Genomic DNA, 27,363 nt, shown 5'->3' on the forward strand with positions numbered 1-27,363 from the left:
CCGCTCTCTATCTGAGGCTCTCTGAGAGGCTTTCTGCCTAACACGAGGGAACCCTTTGGCTCCACCTTCTCAGGTTCAGCTCCTGGAGCTATGCCAATCCCCTTCTGCTCCGCTTAGCCTCAGCGGAAATAATGGGGTATATACAGGCCATGGCTAATGGGGAGACTGACTGGCAGCTTGTCTTCAGGGTCCTTTATTCACTCACCACTGGGTCATCTCTGCTTCAACTTGAGAAAGGGCAGGCAACGTATACTTGTGTGGCGGGGAAAGGGGAACAGAAAAAAAGAAAAATCCAGCAAAAGTAGGACTCATCTGGGATTTGAACCTGGGACCTCGTGCACCCTAAGTGAGAATCATAGCCCTAGACCAAAGAGCCACTGAGGGTTACTCTTTGCCAGCTGTGTCTTCTTTGCTACATCAGTAGTAGCCACAGTTTGTGGTTCCTAGAAGGGCCTCTCTCCTCCGTCCAGGCTGGCTCCCAGCCCAGGTCGGCTGCACTCCAGCAGGCCTTGCCCCTCGGCTCTCTCCACTGCTCCCTGGCCCACTGTGGAGCCACACGGTGATTAGGCAAGGTCCCATCTTCCCCGTGACCATCCAGTTCTCCCTCAGGGCTGCCAAGCGGAGTTCGTGGGGTGCTGCTGGGGAAGGGCAGGGAGGGAGCCAGTCTCCAGCCAGCCCCTCTTCCGGGAACCCCAGGGCTGAGGGGGCCTGCCTGGCATCTCCTGCACCCATGAAGAAGCACTCTTCTTTCTTACCTCATGATGAGACCACCAGAAAAAATCCTCCAAACTCATCTGCCTCCTAGGTGGGGACTAAGAAGTCTGTCCCAGATCACCCTTGACTAGGTGATATTTGCTAAATTACTCAGTTTCTTCATCTGTCAGGTGGGGAAGTCACACCTGCCCTGTCTGCCTTACAGGGTAATTTGAGGATCAGGTGAGAAAACGTATGTGAAAGCACTCTGCAAACTGTAAAGTGCTGTACAAAGGAAAGGGGTTATTATGATGGCAACATGAGGGCAAGGAGAAAATACATGAGCGGAAAGCTGCCACTTAATGCTTACCGTGGGCTGAGCAGTGTGATCTGTGCTTTACAGATCTTACTTAACCTCATAACAGCCTTGCGAGATAGCTGTCACCCCACTGTAAGAAAAAGAAACGTGCCCAAATTCGACTTATATGAAGCACATTTATCTGAATCCAAAGCGTGTTTTAAATGCGATACACACTGCTATCCAGACTTTCTAGAAAACCAGAGATGGGAATACATCCTGTAAATACCCACACTTCCTCCTCACCCCAGCCTGCCCTGTTCATCCCACCCAGGAAAGCTTCAGGGAAGAGCCTGCCGATCGGCTAAGGGTGGCCTGCGTGGGGTTCTTCAGGCTGGGATTCCCCAAATGAGAGTGAGGGGAGAGGTCACACATCAGAAACTGGGGCCTTGTAGGAGACCCAGTAGGCTCTGTCTGGCTCTCTCTTTTGTGCTGCCACTGTACCACATCCATCACACCTCCAGGACCCTTGTTTGACCCCCTAGAGGGGGGTTCCCTCTAGGAGGCTGGGAGCTTCTGGGGGGACAGAGATCTGTCTTATTGATCTTTGGATCCAGCCTCGTGTCTGGCACTTGGCAATCCTGCTGACGAAACAAACAACTCCCAAGCATTTCTGTGTACCTGGCCTTAGGTAAGCACTCTACCAGATTAATCTCATTTCATCCTCACAGCACAACTGCTGTTGTAGGCATCTCTTAGCAAATGTCTGTGGAATAAATGAATGCGTGAATGAGGGAAAGAAAGCAAGCCAGGAGTGTGCACCAAAAAACCACCAGGGGCAACAGATATTCAGGGGGATCTTCATTACTTGGCTCGAGGTAAAAGCCATAAGCCTAAAGAAACCCTCCCACCATCCATGCAAAAGCAGGCTTCCTAATAAACCAACGCGTCTGTTGGATATGGGGAAGAATGGCCCTCGCTTTAGAGAACATATTGGCTAACATTCCTTTGTACCCAGGGGATGAAGTTTTATTATCCCCATCCAGAGTGTCTGGACCAGACGACTGGCTCCACTAACCAATCATGGCCAGAGAGAAAAGCAACAGCTCATCTATTCTCAAACCAAAGGGACTTTTTTGGGTAGCTGTTCCCCAGCTTTAAACTGGCTTATAAATAAAAGCCACTCAACGCGTCATTCCATTGCCTCAGTACACATTTCCTAATTGTTTCTCTCGCTGGGTGTGCCAAGGAGTGAGGTGTCTCCAGGCAAGGGCGCCAGGGGGACTTTGCTGAGAATGTTTCAGGGCTGAGACCGGGACTGGGCCCCAGCCAGTGCTTTTCTCTGGGGGTACTATTGGAATTTGAGGCAGGATCATTCTCAGTGTGGCCTGTACAGAGCAGTGTCCTGCCCACTCAATACCAGTAATCCCCTTCTTTGCCAACAGCCATAAAACACCCCCCTCCCACCCCACATACCTCCAAATGTCTCCAGGGTAACAGGGTGGGGGAGAGGAGTGCCGCCCTGGTGGAAATCCATTGCCATCTACCATGCATTGTTTTCCAGGCTAAAATTACTGTGGCCTTGATCTAGGCTGTAGGAGTTTAGGCCCTGCTGGCCCTCAAAGCCAGCAGATGAAATTCTCTAGGAAGAGTCATGGCTCTACCTCGGGGCGGGGTGGGTGGGGGTGGTTTCTCCTCTTTCCTCCCAGGCGTGAGGATGGCTTTCATTCAGGCAAATCCTTGGACGATTCCTCATTTTCACAAGAGCATGTAGAACTTTCTCTCATCTCACCACGTGCCTGGAGAGTCTGACTGGTCAGTATTTAACAGACAACATTGTCATAACACATTTCAAGCTCAACACATCATTTCAACCTACGCATCAAAAACACAGCAAAAAGTGAACACTGGTTGCTTCTGGAGAGGGGAACTGGGAGCCTGGGTGGGAAAGAGATGTATTTTTCACTGTATATTCTTTTGTACTTTTTGAATTTTGAGCCCCAGGCATATACAATCCACTTGAAACAGAAATCCACTTGATAAAAAACTAAGCAGGGAGAAGCAATGATTAGAGAGGTTAGGGAATAATGCCTTTCAAGCCTCTAGAGAGTTGAAATGTCCTCTGGATTAGAGTAGCCTGGCAGAGCTGGTATTTGGCCCCCAGCCGAATGGTTCTGGTTTATGTCCAGTTCTGAATCGTGCTTTGTGTGGAGCCCATATTGAGGGTAATAGTCAGCAGGAGACCCGATCCTGTGAAACTGGTTGCTGTGCTACTCAGGAATGCTGTTGAGGACATTATTATATCACACCGATGTCTCCTTTGTGAAACCCCATTCTTGCCTGTCATAATCTGAAGAACAGTTGGTTTGTGTTGACTTTCTGGACAGTGAATTACGTAATTCATTGGGCAGGTCTTGGATGAGCAGACAGGATGACTGGCAGCTTGGGCACTGCTGAGCTAAGGGCAGGGGCAGGTGTGAACATGGCATGAGAGGGACAGTGAGCAAACTAACCTCGACCTGGCTGGGGGAGGTCTGAGTAGGAAAGGTTCCCTCTCTGGGTAGACTCACCATGAAGAAGCTGGCAGCCTGGGGTGCCTTAGACCTCTAGGCATTGTCGAGCTGCCCCTGAACTGTTCCATGAAGGCTGTTACTAAGGTGCTCCAGGGAACTCTCCATTCCCTGCCCCTTCCTGCAGCCTGAGGCTGCTTCCCAGGCTGGCTGTGAGCCCAAGATCCCTGGAGAGGGACACTTAGGGGGCACCTTCCACAAAGGGGCAGATGGGGTGTAAACACCTACAGGGATGTAGTAGTGCCTGAAGTCAAAGAAGAAGGGTGCCTTCCATAGGTCCACTCAAAGGGAAGAAAAAGTGATGGAGGGTCTTCATTAAACATGGGTCAGCGTCTCCCAGGCCCTAATGAGCCCACTCCTATTCATTACAGCACCTGACCGTTGCATGTCCGGATCCTTTGAGCCCACTCTTACCCTCTGAAGAACATACAATCGGCTTTGGGGTCACAAAAGGTTTAGGTGGGGGCTTAGGGTCTTTAATCCCAAACTTTGTCCTTAGGAAGCTTAGGATCAGCACTGATCTTTCAGGGAGCTCCAAAGTGGCTTTGGAGGAGAGGTTCTTTGGCAGGGTCGGGGAGAAGTGGTGGTGGGAGGATGATCTATAAGGGGAATCAGAGGGGGTGGTGGACATCCCATGAGCAAGATGTCGGAGGAGGAGGAGTTTTTTCTGTTCAAGAACATCTTGGTGGGGCCGTGGGATGGGCCTCAGTACCGCCTCGCCCCTGTCTGGGCCTTCCACCTCCAGGCAGCCTTCACGGGCTTTGTCTTCGTTGTAGGGACGCCACTCGATGCCACAGTGCTGGTGGCCACACTGCGCTACAGAAAGTTGCGGCAGCCACTCAACTACATTCTGGTCAATGTATCCCTGGGGGGCTTCATCTACTGCATCTTCTCTGTCTTTGTCGTCTTCATCACCAGCTGTCATGGATACTTTGTCTTCGGCCGCCATGTTTGTGCTCTGGGGGCCTTCCTGGGCCGTACAGCAGGTATTGCAGGAGAAGGGGGCTGGGGGGAGGCAAAGGACACCGCTCCATGATTGGAACCAGGGGCCAGGCTGTTGGGTGAGAGTGGGCCCCAAAGAGGAGTCTGGGGGATAGAAGTTTGGTGCTCTTTTGCATACTGAGATATAAAGCCACCCAGACTAGAAGTCTGACCGAGTCCCAAACTCTACTTCACTAACCACTCCAACCTTCCCTCCCTGTGCTTTCTCCACCCCATCTGTATTCCACTCTGCCTGCCAGGATGAGTGGGGCTGTTTACCCTCTTACCCTCACATTTCATCACAGGTCTGGTGACAGGCTGGTCACTGGCCTTCTTGGTCTTTGAGCGCTACATCATCATCTGTAAGCCCTTCGGCAACTTCCGCTTCAGCTCCAAGCACGCACTGATGGTGGTCCTGGCCACCTGGACCATTGGTATTGGTGTCTCCATCCCACCCTTCTTTGGCTGGAGCCGGTGAGAGTGCGGGGCCGCTTTGCTGACGTAGCTAGAAGCTCAGGTTGTGAGGGCGGGAAGGGAATTGGGTATAGTCTTTGACCTCTAATTTTTAAAGAGCTGGTGGAATAAATAAGGGAAAGGGCTGTGGGAGACAAGTGCTAAAGCTTACCCTGCAGTTGCAATTGCTAAAGGCTCGCTGGTGAGGACAGAAAACACCCGCTGCCTGAAGTCATTCTGGGTTCTAAGTGGAGAACACAACCCAAGAATCTCATCTCCCTCTCTACTAATTGAGCCTCACAGTGAGTAAGTGCTTGGTCCCTTGCAGGTTTGTCCCCGAGGGTCTTCAGTGTTCCTGCACCGTGGGCACCAAATATTACAGCGAGTACTATACCTGGTTTCTCTTCATTTTCTGCTACACTGTGCCTCTCTCTCTCCCTCATCTGCTTCTCCTACTCTCAGCTGCTGGGGGTCTTCAGAGCTGTGAGTGCCTTTCGTGAGGGTCAGGGAGGAAGGGATCACAAGGCTCTAGGTGAGAGGGAAGAGCGGGTAAGTGCTCTAGAACATAAAACATTCAGAAACGTCCAGTCAGGTAGAGGGGTATCAAAAAGCAGTGAAGGAAGTGGGGACAGGGAGATGATGAAATGAAGAATAAGGCGGAGTCATTCCTGCTCAGGTATGTCAAGAGACGCATGTGATCTTTTCCATCGTCACAGACCAGAGAGCTGCCTCCATCTTGCCTTCCTCAAGGAGGGGGAAACAGAGGGACTAGGCCAAAAGCTGGGACAGCAGAGAGACAATTAGAGTAGATGGCCCCCTAGTTGAAGAGTCCAGAGATCTAGGAGTTCAGGGCCAGGGATAAGAGGGTGTGATGTTTTCTGTGCTCTTTCCAGGTTGCAGCTCAGCAGCAGGAGGCAGCTACAACCCAGAAGGCTGGGCGGGAGGTGAGCCACAAGGTGGTGATGATGGTGGGATCCTTCTGTCTCTGTTACACGCCCTACGCTGCCCTGGCCATGTATATAGTCAACAACCATAACCACGGGGTGGACTTACGGTTTGTCACCATTCCTGCCTTCTTCCCCAAGAGTGCTTGCGTCTACAATCCCATCATCTACTGCTTCATGAATAAGCAGGTAAAGCTCTCTATTTATATTCCTAAGACCTGGTTCTTCTCAACAATGACTTTTAACTCCAAGCACCTGGGACTCCACTCAAAGGGTTTCTAGGGGTCAACAGGGAAGGCATGGAAACCCTTAGCAGGCTAGAAAGCACTTGGTAAGTAAGCCCAGGGATGAAGGCGTGGTCATCCAGACAAGATCACAGAACTCAGGGAAGACAACTTGAGCCATAAAATTCGAGTTGCTCCAAAGGGCAGGATGAGAAGTGAAAAGGCTTTCCGTTTCACTGAAAAACTGATAGATCAGCAGTGCCCCTAAATTTCCATTTCACGAGTTCTTAATCCTTTCCAACTTCTAGTCTGCACGACCATTTATGTGAAACACAGAGATCACAACACATGCGTACGTTTCTAAAACAGCTTATCATCTGAAGGTACCAGGTGGCTTCCTATCCCAAATCCTGAATCTAAGCTAATAACCCAAACTCAGACAAATCAAGGAGGGTTCCTGCCGTGTAGAGCTAACACTCTGCTTTGAGAGTTGTTATTTTGTTTCCTCACTTCCAGAGATGGATTCAAAACGAATGCGAAACCTCCTGGACAGAAACAGAATTGGCAGTCCTTCCCCAGTTGGGAGCGCTTTCAAGTAATGGTGGGGTGGGTGGGCGGGGCTATTCTGGGGTCACTTTTGACAGTGCTCTTATGGGGCAGGGTGGTTTGTGAGGTCTCCCAACAGTGAAATTCTACACATTCTCAGAGTTAGCCAGAATGTGTAGGGATCATCACTGTAGACCCAGGAGTAGTGCGTAGTCTTAGCCTGGAATATAGCTAGCTCTCAGTATTGGGAAGATATAATCAAAACCACCTGAGGAGATCCTGTGTATAAGGCATTGTGCAAGGCTTTGAGGATACAAAGAATGAGATCTTTTTTCCCCTATGCTTCCTGATGTTATCTCCTCTGTACCGCTCTACCAAGGGGACTATCTCCAATTCTGCTCTTTCCTCCAGTTCCAAGCTTGCATCATGGAGATGGTGTGTGGAAGGCCCATGACAGATGAGTCTGACATGTCTAGCTCCCAGAAAATGGAAGTTTCTACCGTCTCTTCTAGCCAAGTTGGCCCCATACTGGCCTGTTTGCAGCAACAAGGATTTTACATTTAAGGAAATTTCTACCTTGCCTGTCAAAAACCAAACTACTACAACACAGAAAACGGGAAGGGGAGTGATAGCAATTTGAGGTCAATTTTCCATTTTCCTACTATTTCCTTCCTACTTACACAAAGCTACTGTTCCAGCTGGGTCTACTTCAGACCACCCCAAAGGCCATTTCAACAATCATCAGTTTCTACTCTTTTTTAAATTTTTTTTTATTTTTTGTGGTACACGGGCCTCTCACTGTTGTGGCCTCTCCCGTTGCGGAGCACAGGCTCTGGACGTGCAGGCTCAGCGGCCATGGCTCACGGGCCCAGCCGCTCCGCGGCATGTGGGATCTTCCCGGACCGGGGCACGAACCCGCGTGCCCTGCATCGGCAGGCGGACTCTCAACCACTGCGCCACCAGGGAAGCCCAGTTTCTACTCTTAAGTGGCAGAATTTACAGCACTTGGAGAACAGATTTCTACATACACGGCAACTGTAAAGCAGTCTGGCTGATGATTTTTCAGTGTGTACACAACAATTATTTTCCTTTCTAGTAACATTTTTTCCCTACTGGGGATCTGTTCAAAGATGATACATTTTGAATTAAAACAAACTTACGGAAACACTTTAGAAATGGGAGAGACATTAAAAAAAGAACCTTTAGAGTTTCCCTGGTGGCGCAGTGGTTTAAGAATCCGCCTGCCAATGCAGGGGACACGGGTTCGAGTCCTGGTCCGGGAAGATCCCACATGCCGCAGAGCAACTAAGTTCGTGCGCCACAACTACTGAGCCTGAGCTCTAGAGCCTGCGAGCCACAACTACTGAGCGTGCGAGCCTAGAGCCCGTGCTCCACAAGAGAAGCCACCGCAGTGAGAAGCCCACGCACCACAACAAAGAGTAGCCCCCGCTCACCACAACTAGAGAAAGCCCAAGCAGAGCAACGAAGACCTAATGCAGCCAAAAATAAATAAATAAAATAAAATAAAACAAAACAAAAACCTTAAAAAAACCCTTTAGTAGGTCCCAAATGAGTTTGAAAGAACTTTCTTATGCTGTCACTGCCAGTAATTGCTATCGCTTTGGCTGGGACAGCCATGCCCACAAACCCCTGTACCAGCATGAATATTCCAGGTGCTTCCTTTCCCCCCACACCTCCTATCTGGCTAAACCTATATATCTGTTTTAAGCTGTGTATTTACTAAAGTTAATAGTTTAATTCCCTTCATGTTCTCAAAATGAATTTGCACATCTAATACCATTTATAAACTATACAAAATGTTCAAAAAACTGTTTTACCTTATACTCCCTCTCCCCACCCCCTGAAGAAGAGATTTTTTGAAATAAAAATCAAGATAAATGTGTGTACATTCAGAAATGGCTTGTGTTTGGTATCAGGCAATTATGTAATGAGCAGCTGGGCTCCTCTCCAGTTATATGGCCTAAGGGAAGCAGAGAAGGGTTACAGCTGTAGAAGGATGCTAGAAGATTTCAGGAATAGGAAGAAAAGAGTAACCAATTTGGGAGAAGGCAGTAACTTCTCTGGGTTGGGGTGGGGGGTATGATAAACCTTCCAGGAGAGCTCTTTTTCTGTGCCATTTTATAACACCCATAATTCTAAGCAAGAGTTCCATTTCTTAAGAAAATAAAGGACATTCATAACCCACAGTGAATGTAAACAGTTTTATTTAGAAACAGATAGGTACCTGTTTGCATTATAGAATATAAAACTGGGTTTACACTCTATAAAAAATAACCAATATCCAAATTCAAGAGAGCTAGCATTCACAGAACACACTATGTGGGTGTGCAGCTACTGTTCACCAGCCTCAGGCTTGATTTAAACCAAAAGAAAAAAAAAAAAAATCCAGGGGGATCATTAGAGATTAGAGTACAATGCTTACTGATGAGCACCCAGCATCCAGAAGTTGCTGTCTTAGCAGATGGAGGTTTGCTTTCTAGGTGCGTGACTTTAACATAAGGCCTGGGTTCTCTGTACCTAGTGACCTATGAGGATCTCCTGCCACACAATTCATGACGTGCCCTCTCCAAGCCAGGGTTGGTGGGCATTATTAATTATCCCTGCTCTTAACAAGAAAAATGGGGAATCTGGAAGGCAGAGAATTTCCACTCCCTTATACTGGGGTTAAAAGAATGTATCCACTCTCAAGAGCTCAATGCAAAGGCTGGGGTGGAGTTACACGATATCCGGCTTTTTACCAGGCCAAGTAGCCCACCTCAACGTGATTGTGGAAGACCAAAGGATACACCTAGGTTCAGATTATAATAATCACCCAGCACCACCTGAATGTATTATCCAGAAAGATATATGAAATAATAACGGATATATATATATATATTTGTCTTAGTAACCTGAGGGCTAAAAACTTGGAATATAATAATTCTTCTCAAAAGAGGTCCATCTGTATGAAAGGGACCAAAAAGGACAGTTTCCTGTTATGTAAAATATAGGTAAAGTGAGTTGGGAACAGAGGTGTTTTCTTCAGCTCCTTCTACAATGTCCCTCTCTTTGATCAGGGTTGGCCATGTTGATTCATGATAAACTTTTTTTTGGCAGTGGGGAGATGGGAACGTAGGGAGTGATGGGTCGAAGGCAGGAAGGGTGAGCGATGGTCCTCAAACCAAAGAGCCCTCTCATCTTTGAGTCTTAGCTCAAGCTCTCCAGCTGACACAGAAACAGGCCTGGTAGTAAGTGGTTAGCATTCTGAGGTACGAGGATCCCTGGTAAATTCAGCAGCATGTGGTTTTTGGAAACCAGCCCACAAGATAAGAACACTGCAACCAAGCCCCTAACTAATACTGCTATTTAACCACCGTCCAAAGGAGAAAGGAAAGAAAAAAATCCCACCACACTAGGAGGTTCTAAGCTTTCATTTAAGGTGGTCCAAATAATCTTCTCTTTATTTTATCTTCGAGTTTCTTAAGAGAATCCTCATTCAGTGATCATTTCTCTCATTAAAGGCACTTTCAATGACATGATTGGAAAGGAGTACATTTTAACTGCAGTGCAGATTAATTCCTTGGAACACCTGGGGAAATAGGAGCTGAATAGGGGCACTTACAGTGATTCAATAGGCAAGACAGTCTTGAGCACTTCAATAGATGCATACCCAGAAAAAAGCATGTGCCCTAAAAACACTTGTATTTTTCCTTTAGTTTTCCAGCTGTTTCTATGTATAGCTCTGTAAAGAGATCACACTCAGTACTTGACTGATTTTCAAGACAGTGGCCCCAACTCTTCCCACCACAGCTGTGCTTGACAAAATTAGCAAACAGCTAGTCTTACAGGGAAGGAAAAAAAAAGAATGAATGAAATCAAGTTGAGCCAAGCTTTCTTACAGCACAGGGATCGGTCCTTGCCCAGACAATGCCAGGACCTGGACCTGGAGCAGCTGAATGAAATATTCGGCCCCTCCAACTTATGCAGGATACTTTTCAATAGGCAAGTTTAAGTGTTATCTCTCTAAATATGAATTGTGGGGACTATTTCTTCCCTCTTCTCTCTCTTGAACATTTCTTATTGATCTCAGGCTTAAAATTAATTAACTCAGAATTATAAAAATTATATGATAAGGGTTGAGACAGAGTGAAGGGCTAACGTTTGCCTACAAAGTGTGAGCTGAGGATCTTGATCCTTCATATCATACTCCCAACCAGAGAACAAATACAAAAATAAACACACATGTTATACATAATACAAAGTGTAAATCTACAAACACAAGTGTACTAATTAGAGTTTTTCCTCAGAAGCACAGTTTCCCTCCAGTCCCTCAGAGAGGAGGAGGAATGGGGACGGGATTTTTAAGACAGCTTTTCACGTCTTAAAAAGTTTGTAATTAACAGTCTCAGTAGCGCAAACAATTTCATGTGAAACCAGAAGCTGTAAAAATAAATTACTTTTGAAGAAATGTAGGTTCCTCTGTCTGCAGCTCAGAACTCGTCATGTCGTACTAAGGCCTCACCAAAATCTGTGGCCTGGCTGCCCACAAATAAATCATACTTGTCAACAATCTCCTCCTTGGTAAGTTTGCCATCCTGAAAGTAGAGAGAACAGTGAATTGATGCAAAATATATTTCTTATTTCAAATTTAGAACACTGTTAACATACAACAGGGGTTAGTCAAGATTTACGATTCTAATTCCCACTAAATTAAATGTGAACTCAATCCTCACTGCCCACCCCCAACACACACACACACACACACACACACACACACACACACACGCACACACACGCACACACGCAAAGAGGGAGTAAACAGCAGTTGATACATTTTTCTTATCAAGGAAGTTAAGTGGAAGGATGGAAATAATATAGCTCAATAGCTCAATGCTAGGGATATGGGTTTGTTTTTTGAGAAGAAAACGCTCCCTTTCGAGCAAAATGTGGGACATCTCCTAGATATGGGTAAGAGATAGTCAAGAATAGCAGGAAAAATACTTCAAAGTGAATCAAGTCTTTGTCTAACAGGAACAATGAAATATGCTAATATCAAGCACGGTCTTCAACTCCAAAATGACCTAGTCACCAATCATATTCCAGACAGAACCCCAAATGAAGGCTCAGATACTCATCTCAAGAATTATCTAGGCTAGATTCCCAAGGGATGACTACATCAGTTTCCTTTTCTCACATGTCTCAGGACACAGCACCTGGCTACTGAAGTGACTGAGCAAGAACTCAAAACAGACTGACGCTCAAAAAGGCTCAATAAGAAACTGCATTAGGAGCCTCCCTGGTGGCGCAGTGGTTAAGAATCCGCCTGCCAATGCAGGGGACACGGGTTTGAGCCCTGGTCCGGGAAGATCCCACATGCCGTGGAGCAACTAAGCCCATGCGCCACAACTACTGAGCCTTTACTCTAGAGCCTGCGCGAGCCACAACTACTGAAGCCTGTGCCTACAGCCTGTGCTCCGCAACGAGAGAAGCCACCCAAATGAGAAGCCTGCGCACGACAACGAAGAGTAGCCCCCGCTCACCACAACTAGAGAAAGCCCGCGCGCAACAAAGACTCAACGCAGCCAAAAATAAATAAAATAATTTAAAAAAAGAAAAAAGAAACTACATTAAAACCGAAGATCAGTCTAAATAAAAGAACATTTAGAATTCTAGAATCCCCCAACTTTAGATTGATTTTCAGTTTGCTCTAAGGAGAGCACTCAAATCTCTGAAAAAGGTGACAGGGCTCAGTAGTAACACGACTCTTTTAATGAACTGAATGCCTTCTCAGATAATTGATCAAGGGTAATTTTAACAGGTTTCAGAGAAAAGCTGATTTATAAGCTCCTACAAATGATTTAATTTTAAAAAGCATACTTGATTTAAGAAGGAAACAACCAGCTTTGAGTAGGCAAAATGAGCCTGTAAAAGATAAAAGAACAAAGGAAATAACAACAAAAAAGCAAAGAAGATTTCCTGGGGTTCCAAAGATAGCAGATGATGCATGCTGGGCACAGGCTACATCCAGAGGCTCTTTCTGAGGCCTAAATTTCTCCAATGCTGGGAACATTGGGCAAAGGGATTTCTAAAATGAGATCAGAGAGCTAGCGCTGCCCTGTAAGTTTTCAATCGCCAACTTTAGATCCATAGCAGACTCAAACTAATTAAGACCTTAAATGCTCTATGTACCTTAACAGGAATTTTTTAGGCAATCCCCTAGAAACAGAATTCATCACTGATAGATTATTTGGGCCTGGACAGACTTACCTTGTTTTGGTCGGATTCGTAGACTAGGTGCCTGGCTTCTGCCTCTGCATGATCATAGTCTGAGGGAAGGATCCAGTCTTTGGTCTCTTCCTTATCCATCTTCCCATCTCGGTTCTTATCTCGAAACTCAACAAATTGTTCTCTCTCAGTCTTTACCCATTCTGGCTCATCAGCATTTCCATCATGGCTGTACATGTCACCTGTGTGAATACACATCCATACAGAAGATGAGTTTGTCGTTTCTCAAAGACTGCCCCATGCAAATCTGACCTGACCCTTTTTCCTCATTCATCAGTTTGGAACCTAATAGCAGTTATAAGGGTATTTTAGGTCAGAGAGACCTTAAGAAGCAAGGAGTTTTCCTGATGTGTGATTATTGATCTTGCAACAAGAATATTTCCCGCTGTTGGTCTTGAATGATATGAGAGCAAAGAGAATCCTTTAAAAAAAAATGCAGAAACAAAGGGAGATGACTAGCGTCAAGAAAGGTGAAGACCAGGACTTCCCCGGTGGAGCAGTAGTTAAGAATCCGCCTGCCAACGCAGGGGACATGGGTTCAATCCCTGGTCCAGGAAGATCCCACATGCTGTGGAGCAACTAAGCCCATGTGTGCCACAACTACTGAGCCCGTGTGCCACAACTACTGAGCCCGCGTGCCACAACTACTGAAGCCCACGTGCCTAGAGCCTGTGCTCCGCAGTGAGAGAAGCCACCACAAGGAGAAGTCTGTGCACCACAACGAAGAGTAGCCCCTGCTCGTTGCAACCAGAGAAAGCCGGCGCAGCAATGAAGACCCAACACAGCCAAGAATAAATAAATAAATAAATTTCTTTTTAAAAAAATAAATAAAAAGAAAGGTAAAGACCAACTTTATAAGATAGTTGTTCCCTACATTCCATTTCACTACTAATTAACCTGACCACTAGTTTTAGAAAGATGTGGTTTTAAATCCTAAAGAAAACTTGAGAGGTCTATAAGTCAAACTGTCCACCAACCAATTACAGAGTATACTTTTTTTTTAAGTATTTAAAAAAATTTTTTTTTTTTTTTGGCCGCGTTGGGTCTTTGTTGCTGCGCGTGGGGTTTCTCTAGATGCGGCGAGCGGCGGCCACTCTTTGTTGTGGTGCACGGGCTTCTCATTGCAGTGGCTTCTCTTGATGCAAAGCACAGGCTCTAGGCGCACGGGCTTCAGTAGCTGCAGCAAACAGACTTAGTAGTTGTGGCTCCCGGGCTCTAGAGTGCAGGCTCAGTAGTTGTGGCACACAGGCTTAGCTACTGTCAAAATTCTTTTAGGAATTACATGAGTGAAAGTCTGAAGACTCCTAAATTACACTATATCAAAGTAAGTGTACATGCATTTCATGTAAGGTATGGGAACACACCTAATATAAGTCTAAGTAACTTCTAAACAGTTATTTACCTGTGATAAAAGTAATCTGTATGTTGGGACCCATAAAATGGAGGCTGCCCCAGTGGCCCGGCCCATGCCACAAATCTAAACCTAAGTCAGCCCACACTGCTAAGAAAACCTAACATATATCAATCACAACCCTCCAGCTCAGCTTCAGTCAACTTACCTTACCCTTAGAAAAGATGACCTGTTATCTTAATAAGGAAATCCCTGACCTCCTAGCCAATCATGTCCTGCATCTGAGTTGCCCCTCTAATGTTTTATAAAGCCTGCTCTTGCCCAAAACCCCCTAGGAAGAATGCTCCACTGCTTGTGAGGTACTTTACTCCCCCGATCCATGGATTGTTTTCCCTTGAATAAAGGACATCAAACTTGTTACTAAATTCTACTATTTCCAGCATTTTGCAGTTGGCACTGTCATTTTCCTGAACTTGAGGGTTAAGAGTAGAACTACTCCTTTCTGTCTTCAACACAAATTGGGAGTCTCAGAGCAGGTCTTGCCAATTCTTTTTTCATGTTACAGCACATTCAGAAAACACAGTATTTGTACGATCCACTGGCCAGCACCTTGCCCTAGCTGTCCTGAGGGTCAGGGAGACCTTTCACTGTATACAGATTGGGAAATTCTGAAATAGGGAATACGTGTGTATTAGGAAACGCACGTTAGGAAAACGTGCGTTTAAAAGACGTATTTTTCTTTCTTTCTTTTTTTTTAATTTGGCCACACCACACGGCATTCGGGATCTTAGTTCCCCAACCAGGGGTCAAACCCGGTCCCTGCAGTGAAAGTGCCAAGTCCTAACCACTGGACCACCAGGGAATTTCCTGAAAGACATGCTTTTAATAGAAGCTAGAATATACAACATAATGTAAGTGCATCTTAAAGCTAGAAAAGTAAGGATAAGAATTAATACTATTTAATTTTCTATTAAAAAATTCAACCTGGGCTTCCCTGGTGGCACAGCTGTTGAGAATCTGCCTGCCAATGCAGGGGACATGGGTTCAAGCCCTGGTCTGGGAAGATCCCACATGCCGCGGAGCAACTAGGCCCATGAGCCACAACTACTGAGCCTGTGCGTCTGAAGCTTGTGCTCCGCAACAAGAGAGGTTGTGAGAGCAAGAGGTCCGCGCACGGTGATGAAGAGTGGCCCCCGCTCGCTGCAACTAGAGAAAGTCCTCACACAGAAACGAAGACCCAACATGGCCATAAATAAACAAACAAACAAATACAATTAAAAAAAATTCAACCTATATAATGATATTAAGGAATTACTAATTTTTTGAGCTTTTATTTAAAAATTTTTAGAGATACATATGTATCTTAAGAGAGATATAACCAAATGTTTACAGATGAAATGAGATGCTGATTAGGATTTACTTCAAAATAATAAAGGAGGTAAGACGTGGATATGGATTTAAAAGGATTGGCCATGGGTTGATGGCTGCTGTGACTGGGCGTAAGTACAGGGGATTCATTATACTATTCTATTTAATTTTGTGTATGCTTGCAATGCTGTGTAATAAATTTAAATGGCTCAACAGTATAACTCTGGGGACTTATTAATGCTAAATGTAAGAGGCAAAGACCCTTTGTTTCTTTTTGATCTTTCCTCTCAACAGGGCAGAAACTAGCATACCCCTAGAAACTGGAAGATACTGTTTGGGAGACTTTTTAGCTTTACAAAGCCCGGCACCCAAGATGTAAAAGCGTTTGCATTAGTTGATGATTTGCAAAACAAAGTCATACACACACAGTTGATAGTTTCAGTAGTTTCAAGAAACAACTGATCTATACGATGGGAGGGAGACAGAAGTATCTCTTTATTTGGCCCCAGTGCTTGGTAAATGATGGTACTTAACTGTTATAAAACTTAATTCCTCTCAAGAGGTTCAAAATGAGTTCCTCCGTTTTAGCAATGGTGATAAAATGGCAAAAACCAAGAATTAAAAGATAAAATATTAAAAAAAAGAAACAGTCGACTTTGAAATGGGCTCAGTAAATGCACCCAGGCATTTATTTCCACTGTGCTGATGAACTCCACTAAAAAAATCATTTTGGAAAAAAATTCCATCTTCCCACTGCCTACCCCTCTCAAAGTACATCATGGAGTCTTAGAAGAAAAGAGTATTCAAGGAGTAATTCAACTGGAATAACTCTAGAAAATAAATAGCAGGTATAATTAGACAAAATTTGAGTAAAGGAGTGACTTGTTCAATGGACTGAAGTGACATACAGGGATAGAGGTAAGGGCTTAAGTCTCCCTTTCACACTTAAAATAAACATTCCAGGTAAAGATCAGAAGCCTAAAAACAAATTGTCTTATGAAACACAAAACCAGTGGTGCACTAGAATTAAGTTACTATGAGTAAAAATAATAATTGGAAATATAAAATTATCTAATATCTTTTAAAATGGAATAACATTTGTAACAAAGACATCTGTAGTATCTTCCATCTCTTCTCCTTTACTTATGCTAATTTCCATCACACTAATTGTGTAACAATTTGCTCAACTACTTGTTAAGAGGCAGCTCCTTTTTTTAAAGCAATGGGAAAATCTTGAAATTATTTTGAGGATAATAAAAACAGCTTTAGGGACTTCCCTGGCAGTCCAATGGTTAAGACTCTGCACTTCCACTGCAGGGGGCACGGGTTCGATCCCTGGTTGGAGAACTAAGATCCCACATGCTGCACGGCATGGCCAAAAAAGCTTTACTTGAGAGAAAGGTATAGCATCTAAAATAATCAGACAATTTGAAGGTATAGTAGCATCTAAAATAAACAGACAACTGGGAATTCCCTGGCAGGCCAGTGGTTAGGACTCCGAGCTTTCATTGCTGAGAGCAAGGGTTCGATCCTTGGTCAGGGAACTAAGATCCCACAAGCCGAGGTGTGGTCAAAAAAGTAAAAAAAAAAAAAAAAAAAAAAAAGAAAGAAAAAGGAAAAGAAAAGAAAACAAAACCAGACAACTAAAAGGAAAAATGGCAGAAAGGAGTGATTTTTAAAAAAAAGACGAAAGGAAACAAATTAGAGAATCTAGACAGAAAACATGAATAGAATACAGCGAAAAGGAAAGACTAAGAGGAATCAACAGCTCTTAGTCATCCAACTGTCTCTTTTGTCCTATTTCCGTTTCCTAATGCCAGTCTAGGCTCCCTGCAACTCCTTACTGTCAATTCCACAGGGCATCTGGGATGTACTATTTCAGTGCTGTCCACTACAGTAGCCACTGGCCACATGGGGCTACTGAGGACTTGAAATGTGACTGGTCCAAACTGAAATGTGCTTTAGTGTAAAATAAACTTTTGAAGATTTGTAGAAAAAAAAACCCTCAATGAGTTATATTGATAAAATGTTGAAATTATAGTATTTTGGAATCTTAGGCTAAATAAAATACACTATTGAAATAAATTTCATCTGTTTCCTTTTATTGTTTTTGATGTGGCTATTAGAAAAGTTAAAATTATATATGTGGCTCACATTTACATTCTGATTTGCCAGTGCTGCTACAGACACTTTATCATGACCCCCTATTCCTCACACCGGTCTGACTTAACGATGTGCTGAGAGTTGACCCATGGGGTAAATTGTTTCTGTTGGTGAACATATCTTCCAAAGCTTCTCAGCTTCTTCTAAGAAAAACACTAGAAACAGACTTACCAATATACTCCTCCAGATCAATGAAACCATCAGCATTCTTATCTATATCTTCCATTGTTTCCTAAACAGAAGAGAGTAATTAGACTTAGTATCTGGATGAGTTAGTTTAGGCAATTATTTGTCATTCATTAAAACACACACACACACGTTTATGTAGATGTGTGTGGGTATGGTTAATCCATAGGAAATTGTGGTTTTTCTAGCTGAAAGAATGGTAAAATATTATCAATTTTTTATGCTTCAGCTTAAAATAACTAAGTCTTCTTGAAGGAACACTTAATAGTGAACTACCCCATCAAGCCCATGATGATCTGGTAGCCCTAGTCATGCTTAACTCTAACAGGAGATGTGACCAGTGAGTACATCTACAGCTATAGTCTATGTTTTATCAGTAACTGTCTTCTGTGAAAATTCTTTAGTATCACTGTCATTACTCAGTGCCTGATAGTTTAAAAAATAGGATTTCCCCTCATGCTTACAGTACAAAGCCACCAATGAATCGCAAAATACACAATCTGATGGTACGTATTGTCATACTAAACAGAAAGCTTAAAGCACCATCGAGATCACAGAAAAACAGAGTGACAGAGCTTGGACTCAATCTGGCCAGCACTTGTATAGCAAGTCATTCTTCTAAATACAGAGGAAAGGCTAAAGAGGAAAGTGTAAGCAACAAAAAGAGAAAGTTTCCATTGAGAATCCTTGCTCTCACCCCACCCACCTGTACTACTATATCCTTCATGTAGTCATACTCCTCAGGGTGCAGGAAAGCTGTGAATTCCTCCTTTGTGGCAATGAGGTCTCCATCCTTGTCTGCCATTTTAAACCTCCGCTCATCTCTAACCATCATCTGTTTATAGTTAAATCCATCATCAGGGTCTGGATCATCTAGAAAAGAAAAATTTAGGTCAAATCTTAAAAGACTTCCAGAAAACATAAAAATGTATGGGGAATCAATTTCCAAGAAAGATAAACCAAGCACTGAAGAATTAATTCTTGATTACTCAGGTAAAATTGCAGCAGTATAAAGACATTCAGTTTTGGTAATCAAAGACCTCAAAATCAGGTCTGAGTTGAATGCAAATGCTTGCCATTCAACATGGAACCCTGGCTCCTGGACTGTGTAATCCGTTATGTAATGCTTCACTGTCACTGCTCTTGGGGCAACCACAGAGCTTGAGTTTTCTAGATATATCCAAGGGGCAGCGGTGGTTCTAAAGTCATACTGAGTTTGAATCCTAACTCTACCACTTCTTAGCCATGTGACCTTGGGCAAGTAACTTAACTGTACTTCAATTTACTCATCTGTAAAATGGAGATAATAGCAGTGCTGGCCTCATAGGATTGTTATGAGGCTAACTAAGCAAATAAATAGAAGTTAAGTGCTAGAACAGTGCCTGGCACAGAGTTGGCTTTTAATGAATGTTAGCCACTGCTATGTCGATTAAACATTAGGGTCTCATTAAAAAGCCAGATATCAGGAATTCCCCGGCAGTCCAGAGGTTAGGACTCTGAGCTCTCACTGCCGGGGGCCTGGGTTCAGTCCCTGGTCAGCAGAACTAAAATCCCACAAGCCGCACAATGCAGCACCCCCCTGCCCCCCACCAAAAGAAGCCAGACATCAAAGGCCTTCTATCCCATTATAGGCCATCTGGATTCAAGTACCAGAACAACACCACTTTGAATGGTCACACTTTAGTTTCTTAAGCCACCTCAGAAATATACCATGAGATACAAATACTGTTCACTACCCCTCCTCCCCAATTTTTGTAAAATTCTAGAAAATGCAAATAAACTCGAGTTACAGAAAACAGATCAGTGGTTGCCTTGAGGATTATAAAGGGACACAAGGAAACTGTTTGGGGTGATGGAAATGTTCATTTACTTCGATTGCAGTGATGAGCTCACCGATACATACATCTGTCAAAACTCATCAATTGTGCATTTTAAATACGTGCAGTGTATCGTATGTCAGTTATACTTCAATACAGCTGTTACAAAAGATAAATATTAAATTACAACCAAATTAAATTTGGATTTATCCATCTGTTAGGATGTTGAACTGCACAAGCAGTAGTTAGTCTCTCCGTAAGAATCTAGAAAAATGAAATTTTGTTTCTTTAAGTTGAAAAAATGTGGAGTTAATGGCAGAAAAGGAAAAAAAACCCTTTTCAATCTGAGTTGCTGTATGGACCTAATAAGGTAACATGTGAAGATATTTTGAAAGGAAAAGACACCATATTAAAGGTAAGAAATGATTGTTCCTACAACATATTGGTCAAATTTTAAAAAAGATACAGCACTAGTTTTATAAAAATGACCCACAGGGTCCCTTAGTAACATTACACTGCTGACTTTCGATACTGTAGTTCAATCTTTCCATACTTTAAGCACAGTTAAAAACAACAACAATAAACTACTGCTCTATTTTGAGAGATGAGCAACTTGAAGCTTCATTCTTTGTTGAGTGTCAAAATTTAGTCAGATAGTTGACTGAATCATGAGGCTTTGTGGACCGTATACGTGTATACTCAAAGCCGTAACAGGTTAGAGACAAAGAATTTAAGGAAAGTACGATCTTTCTCAGATACTAAGTCATTTCTTCTAAACAAATAAAGCTTCAGTACAAACTATGTAACATAAATAAGAAAGATAACAGAAGCCAACTTATATATTAAGAGTAGATTCTTAGCTAAGAGCCCTTCTCTCCTTAGTTAAACCATGGTGACTGGAATCAAGTAGCCCGATAACATGCACATATATAAGGATGAAAAAGGAAGCTTTAAAACTTTATTTTTATTTTTTTAAACTTTATTTTTAATGACTAAACTCACGTGCCTATCATCACTGCTCAGAGTGCCATTGTCTGTCTTAAGCACCAGTTTACTGGGCTATCTGGCCTGGGTAGGCTCTTGGTCTAGTTCTGGTGGAGGCAGGGTGGATCGTAGTATCTCACATTTTACTTGTGGCAGAGACAGGGTTAATGCTCCTTTTGTGGAAAGCAGACTAAAAGCTAAAGTGATTTATACCCGAACTCAGCTGAACCAAGAACACGCTTTCACAAAAACTCCTCAGCACTTTTGTAAGGCACCTCATTACCCCGAGTACTGTCCAGCCACAGGCCTCCAGGGAAAGATGCCTTATAAAGACATTGTTTCTCCAGCCAGAGCTTCAGCTTATGCAGTCTCAGTCAGTAGAAATACCCACTACATTGAATCATTTGCCCTGTGAGGCAACAAAGCTCTCAACACATAATCATACAAAGAGTTTAAGATTCATTCTGGACAGCAAGTGAGTGACTAGGTCTGAGCTGAGATTATTAACACACCGTTCTATTGAGATCACCAATAGCCTGCCCACTGCTTTACATTTATAATTAATTCCAAATAAATCAGAGGGTGTTGGGTCTCAGTCAGAGAGCAAGAAGCATGCATGCCTCTCTATCTGCACTGACTTTTTAATACACGTGTTTTTAATTGGGTGAAGGATATGTTTGGTTCTTGGGTAAGTGTCAAGCGTAGAGAGAGACTGCCACTCTAGTCTTAGGAATGAGAACAAGCCTGATACAGAAATAAAAATCTGTTCAACAGAAACGCATGCAGTCCTGTAATTAACACGGACAGCTGGCTATCCAGCGGGGGGAAACAGACCATCATACACTCACTGCTTGTTAGCTGGTGATGGAGAATGCCTGCTTTAACCCAGAAATTTACTTAATTTCCAGAATAAAGATGCAAGAAGTAACATTTATACATTCTTGCCTCAAACTGTAACCATGTGCAATAGAGGAATCTCACTAACAAAAACACCCTAAGTCATCAACTCAGTAAGATCGCCACCTAGCATTCAACAGCAGGCAAGTATAATAAGTAAAAGAAAATGACTAACAGGTGGCCCAAGCATACAAGCTACCAAATCAACAGAAAGCAATCAAAGTCACATTTATTTGCCTTGAAGCATTTGCAAAGCAGGCTGATAAACTCATGTGCCAGAGAAAACAAATGGGAAATAATTCGTTTCTAAACTTCAGTAAGCAGACACACTGAAATAGTTAAATTTCATCAAGGAAAGCTATTATATTTGATCTTTATTTTATTAAGGAAAAACAGTAATTTTCCTTCTATTCTCACCAGTTACAAAGAAATCTAATTTGGTTTGAATTTCAGGTCCAACACTTTAATGTGACCATGTCAGGCTTTGAGACATCTCAAAGCCTCTTGCTTTGCATTGTTGGAACAATGCAGCCTTTTAAACAAGATCTACTACAAAAATGGTCTCTCTACGGGATGACAGCAAGAAAAAATGGGGAAATATATCTGAAATGCTAACAATGTTAAAAGATGTCAGACCTTAGAAAACCAAAATAAAACAAATTTAAAAAAATACACAATATACAACTTCAAAATTAATAAAGGGAAGGAGAATTAGCTCAGCATCAAACTATCTCAGAAACGCATAATTTCTTCCTTTCCTTCACTGTGTGACCCATTTGTTTCTTTGACTCAAGACCATGGTCTCTGCCAGGCTGACATCTTGCCCCTTACCCAGGTAAGTGCCATAAGTCACGTTTCTGTACTCATCCCAGGAGATTAAGCCGTCTTGATTCAAATCAAACTCCTGCCATTGGTTTTCAACATTGTCATATATGTATTTCTTCTGGGCGTGCTTAATCCAGGATTTCAGCTCCCCCTCCGTCACAAACCCATCTTTATCCGCGTCTATTTTATCTACAATCACTCTACAAGACAAAACAGTTACGTTTCAAAGTGCCGGCTCCACAAAGCTTTTTCCCCCAGATAGTAGGGACCTACCTAAAACGTAGCCGTAGGTGGCATTTTTATACTCTTCCCAGGAAACGAGGCCGTCCTCATTGAGGTCATGCCCCTTCCACTGTCGCTCTACATCCTCGTAAATCCAGCGCTTTTGTGCAAATTTAATCCAGTCTTTGAGCTCATCCACAGTGACAAACCCGTCCTTGTCGCCATCTATTTTACTTACAATCTTTCTGTAGAAAATGCAGAGAAATCCAGCAAGAGGTTAAAAGGACACTAGGCTCTGGACTTAGCCAGGTGTGTGCTGTGGGCACAGGTGTTGCCCAGAGCTAAAGCATGGAAATAAAAATTGTTTCCAAAACAAAACTGCCAGACAGGCCATTGAAAATTTTTCTCTTAAGTGCCCGTTGCTGGTCTGAAATGAGCCATCCAGACAAGGCAAGCACAGTCCATGGCTGGTGTACTTGGATCCAAAAGTGAATCCGGACTATCCCTTTAGAGGTAGGTTTCAGCCGATGGTCAGAATTCAGGAGTGAATGAATATCCATTCCTATCTGGGTTCTCCACTCTTAGCATCAAACAACACGCAAATCTTTGTATTTTTCTTTATTGCTTTTACGAGAATCTCAATTTCTGGGTAAACGATCACAACCACTGACTTGGTTTTCTAAAAATTCAAAAATTTAAACCAGACTTTAAAAAAATTCAGCTGTGTTTTCAAACAAAAAACAAAACACTTCTGTTAAAAATACAAAGATATCAAATATAGTTCCAGGATCACTTATACCTAAAGTCAAGATTACTTTTTTTAAAACCCCAAAACAGGTACACAGAGACAGAAGCATGCTTATTTTTAAAAATGGCTAGCAGTTTATTATACACTATTTTGAACTGGATTTTTACACATAACCACAAAACCAGAGAGCTCTGAAGAAGTAATGTGGTAAGAATGTATATCCCTGATTATGAGAATGTTAATAAGCTGAGAGGGTTAGGGTGCAGATGATAAAGCAAAACTACAAAGCTAAAGAATCAATATACTTTGCCCTCCATGAGTTTCTTTCTTCTAGATCTGTTATGTTAATGACAGACATTTTTTAAATGATTTATTTAAGGATTTCAAAATATGTGCATGATATGAAAACTTCTGTTTAAAGATGCAGTCACTTACTTATAGAAGCTAAGACAGCCTATGTAAAGTCACAAGAACTTTAAATCAAAACTTCCAATGGGGGACTTCCCTGGCAGTCCAGTGGTTAAGACACCGTGCTTCCACTGCAGTGGGCACAGGTTCGATCCCTGGTGGGGAACTAAGATCCGGCATGCCGCACAGTGTGGCCAAAAAAACAAAACAAACAAAAAACCCCAACAACTTCTAATGGAATTGATATCTTGGCATACTCCTATGCTCTGTTACTTGTAGGACTGAAAAAGACTGTCGTTTGGTAGCAAATAATGTTTTTCCCCAGTTTGTATTCATCTCATGAATACAACACTGGAAAGTGATTAGAATCACAGAATACAAGCAACACAAATTCATCTTGATATTGACATGCTGTTAGCCATGATTGTCTATTACTTAAATCTTGTAATTAACAAGCATTTTCCTTCAGAGAATCTTACAGCTTTTGCTCTAAAATGTTAAAAGGTAAAGCAGTAAGAAGTCACCTCAAATATCCTCCTCTATCTACATGGACACGGGACAAAAATTTTTTGCAACTTGAACCTGTAGAATCTTAACAATATTAATAAGTTAAGTTTTAAGCGCCCCCAAACTTCTGCATTATCTATACTGGGATCCAGTTTGTGTCCGTAAGGTATTGGCTACCAAGATTGCCACTGTACCATTAAGAAAAAAAGGGCAAGGTACTTATTCCCGAAAGAAAATTTTAAACTATTATAAACAGCCTAAAGAGAAGGAACACTCAGATAAAAAAGGCATCTGACTGTTTAAGATGGGCTTTTCCTAATGAAGTTGGCTAAATGCCATTCTATTCATCCCAACAGAAATATCCCAAATGGTTTAATTCAGAGGTTAGCAAACTTTTTCTGAAAAAGGACAGATAAGGAGAAATTTTCACTTTGTGGGCCACATATGGTCTGTAACATATTTTAAAAACAACAACAAAAATAACCACAAAACCATTTAAAAATAAAAAAGCCATCCCTATCTTGCTAGCTATCCAGCCTGCAGGCAGTTGTGAAAGTACATTGGAAGTGGGCATGTCCTATTTTAGGCATGAAGCTCTAAACTCGGATCTTTGAAAGCCTGTGTAGATTTATGAAGCTAATGGTGTTATATTTCTATGATACTGGAGAACCCTACAGATCCATGATGCCACTAAATAAGCACTCACTCCACGACAGACACAATGTACCTAGTGGATCTTATATTATGTCTAAGAGGTAACATATGCCTCTACATTTCAAAAGGCATCAAACAAATCCTTTGACTTTTTAAGAACCTGGGTCAATAAATGGGCTCCAGGAGGGTTCACAACATTCCAGAAATTTTCAGCAAAATTTTATATATATTCATATGTAGGCGCTTGCCCTTAGCTTTCACTAGACTGCCAAAGGGACTGGGCCTGTGACCCAAGAAAGGATGATGAACTGCTCTAGTTCATTTCTACAGCAAATATATCACGGGTGAAAACTTTATTGAGGACCACCACCTCAAAATAAATAATCATTTGAAGGACACATAAATGAAAATTAAGTATATTTAGACTTCTTGGGGGTGGGGTTGAGAATACATACACAAGAAAAAATCTTCTATTTGTCAACATTCTTCGTAAGAAAAAGGAACTAAAAACTGGATATTAAAATTGTTTTTAAGTGCTTCCTGAAGTCTTTTAGGTATTATAACTAAGGATTTAAAAATAGTAGTGAATTTTTGCAACTAGAGGTATAGACAATGATCTTATCTCCTAATAGTTACTGGCCTCCTAGATAGATGGAAAAGGGGGACTCTGTTGTTCCCAACCTCTGATGTACAGTCACGTACCAAATAATGTTTAGAAATGCCACAGTAAGTTAAAAGAAAAAAAAAAGTTCACCTGGAATTCTTGCTTGCAACAGTACATCACCTTATAAACTGGAAATATTTGCCATTATCTCCATTTTGGGAGAAGAAAATAGTACTTGGTTCATTCATACATTCCATGAAAAACATGATTTTAACCATCTTATTCTAATCAAATATGGAGTCGCTCATGTGTTGAACTTTTGATATTTACTGATGACGAAAAGAAACATTTTCTCTCTACTGAAGACTGTTAGCAGAGCTATTCCAGTACCTACACAGAGCCAGAACACCAAACCTAAGGGCCCTTCATTATTTAACAGTAATTCTGCACAGAGACATGTGCAGACCAAAATGTAGGCTGGACATGCACGTTATGCAAGACACGAAGACTGAGAACGCCCTCATGCATCCCTATTTTCAGCCTGGAATGTTAGCACAGTTATAAGATTAAAATTAAAAGTGAGCATGGTCCCTCAAAGTTAGAAAAACAACCTAACAGAAGACTAACTCTTTGATAAATTTCTGTTTTCTCTATCTACTTTCAAATGTTTTAGGAGTTTCTCATTCTACACAGCAAAATCTTTTTATTGTTTCTGTGAGTGTTTAAGAATAAAATATTATATCCTTCAGTTAGCAGAAAACCCGTTGAAAGAATAATTATTTTGAAGTACCACCCAAAGCAAATCCTATAACGTCTTCTAATCACAGCACTATCCATGGGCAAAATATTTTTGGAAATTCCTATGTGGTATAACTTTTCAGACAAATCTCTTGAATATAGTTCAGAAAGTTACACCAATGGTAGCCTTTCATTGAGGAGAAAATGTTCACTGAATTAACCTGCATTTCCTTAAAAAGCAAGGCTTTGAAAGAGCTAAAAAAGACATTCTCAGATCCTCAGAAATAATCAACTGGAATTCTACCAAATCAACTCTTTAAATAAAAAGATGCCTGCTGAGAGAGCCACAGAACCTGACTATGGCCCAGCTGTTACTGAAATAGCAACACATACTCTGACATTAAGACCACTGCTTATTACAACCTTCTAAAAGGCAAGGTTGAGGGACTTCCCTGGCGGTCCAGTGGTTAAGACATTGCCTTCCAATGCAGGGGGTGCGGGTTCGATCCCTGGTCAGGGAGCTAAGATCCCATGTGCCTCACGGCCAAAATACCAAAACATAAACCAGAAGCACTATTTTAACAAATTCAATAAAGGTTTTAAAAATGGTCCACATTAAAAAAAAAAAAAGGCAAGGTTGGTTTGGTTTTGTTTTTGATTAAGCAAATATCTGACAATGAAACCAAAGAGGGTGAAGGACATCCTTGGAAACCATAAACTCTACAGAAATTAGTCAGTCCAGGAGTCTAATTTGCAGTTTATTATCCACTCAAAGACTTGGCATGGTCAGTAATAAATAGGTCACAGATAGTTTTTAAAAATTAAAAGCAACAGGTTTGAGAAAACCCCCATGTAATGTTCCTTTGGGGTCAAGATGATGCAGTTTAAGCTGAGTCC

General features: G+C 42.5%; 2 protein-coding genes across 3 annotated transcripts in view; one reads left to right on the forward strand and one right to left on the reverse strand.

Annotated features, from left to right (window-relative positions):
* Positions 1-4,195: 4,195 nt before the first annotated feature.
* OPN1SW (opsin 1, short wave sensitive) lies at positions 4,196-7,273 on the forward strand. The gene is given in 6 exon segments (XM_030853725.2): positions 4,196-4,547; positions 4,848-5,016; positions 5,324-5,423; positions 5,425-5,478; positions 5,889-6,128; positions 7,121-7,273. Coding segments are annotated over 6 exon segments (1,068 nt in total).
* A 1,643-nt stretch (positions 7,274-8,916) lies between these two features.
* CALU (calumenin) overlaps positions 8,917-27,363 on the reverse strand; it is a 28,367-nt gene continuing 9,920 nt past the window's right edge. Inside the window, exons 3-7 of one of the 2 annotated variants that reach the window (XM_030853724.2) lie at positions 22,592-22,785; positions 18,769-18,935; positions 18,048-18,108; positions 12,977-13,176; positions 8,917-11,304 (exon numbers count right to left, since the gene is read on the reverse strand). In XM_030853724.2, coding sequence (XP_030709584.1) covers positions 11,200-11,304; positions 12,977-13,176; positions 18,048-18,108; positions 18,769-18,935; positions 22,592-22,785 — 727 coding nt within the window. In that variant the 3' untranslated portion in view covers positions 8,917-11,199. Of the gene's footprint in view, positions 11,305-12,976; positions 13,177-18,047; positions 18,109-18,768; positions 18,936-22,591; positions 22,786-22,858; positions 23,053-27,363 lie in introns of both variants that reach the window. The other variant, XM_030853722.2, reaches the window with a different exon arrangement.

Source organism: Globicephala melas, chromosome 9, assembly GCF_963455315.2.
Source record: "Globicephala melas chromosome 9, mGloMel1.2, whole genome shotgun sequence".
NCBI classification, from domain to species: domain Eukaryota; kingdom Metazoa; phylum Chordata; class Mammalia; order Artiodactyla; family Delphinidae; genus Globicephala; species Globicephala melas.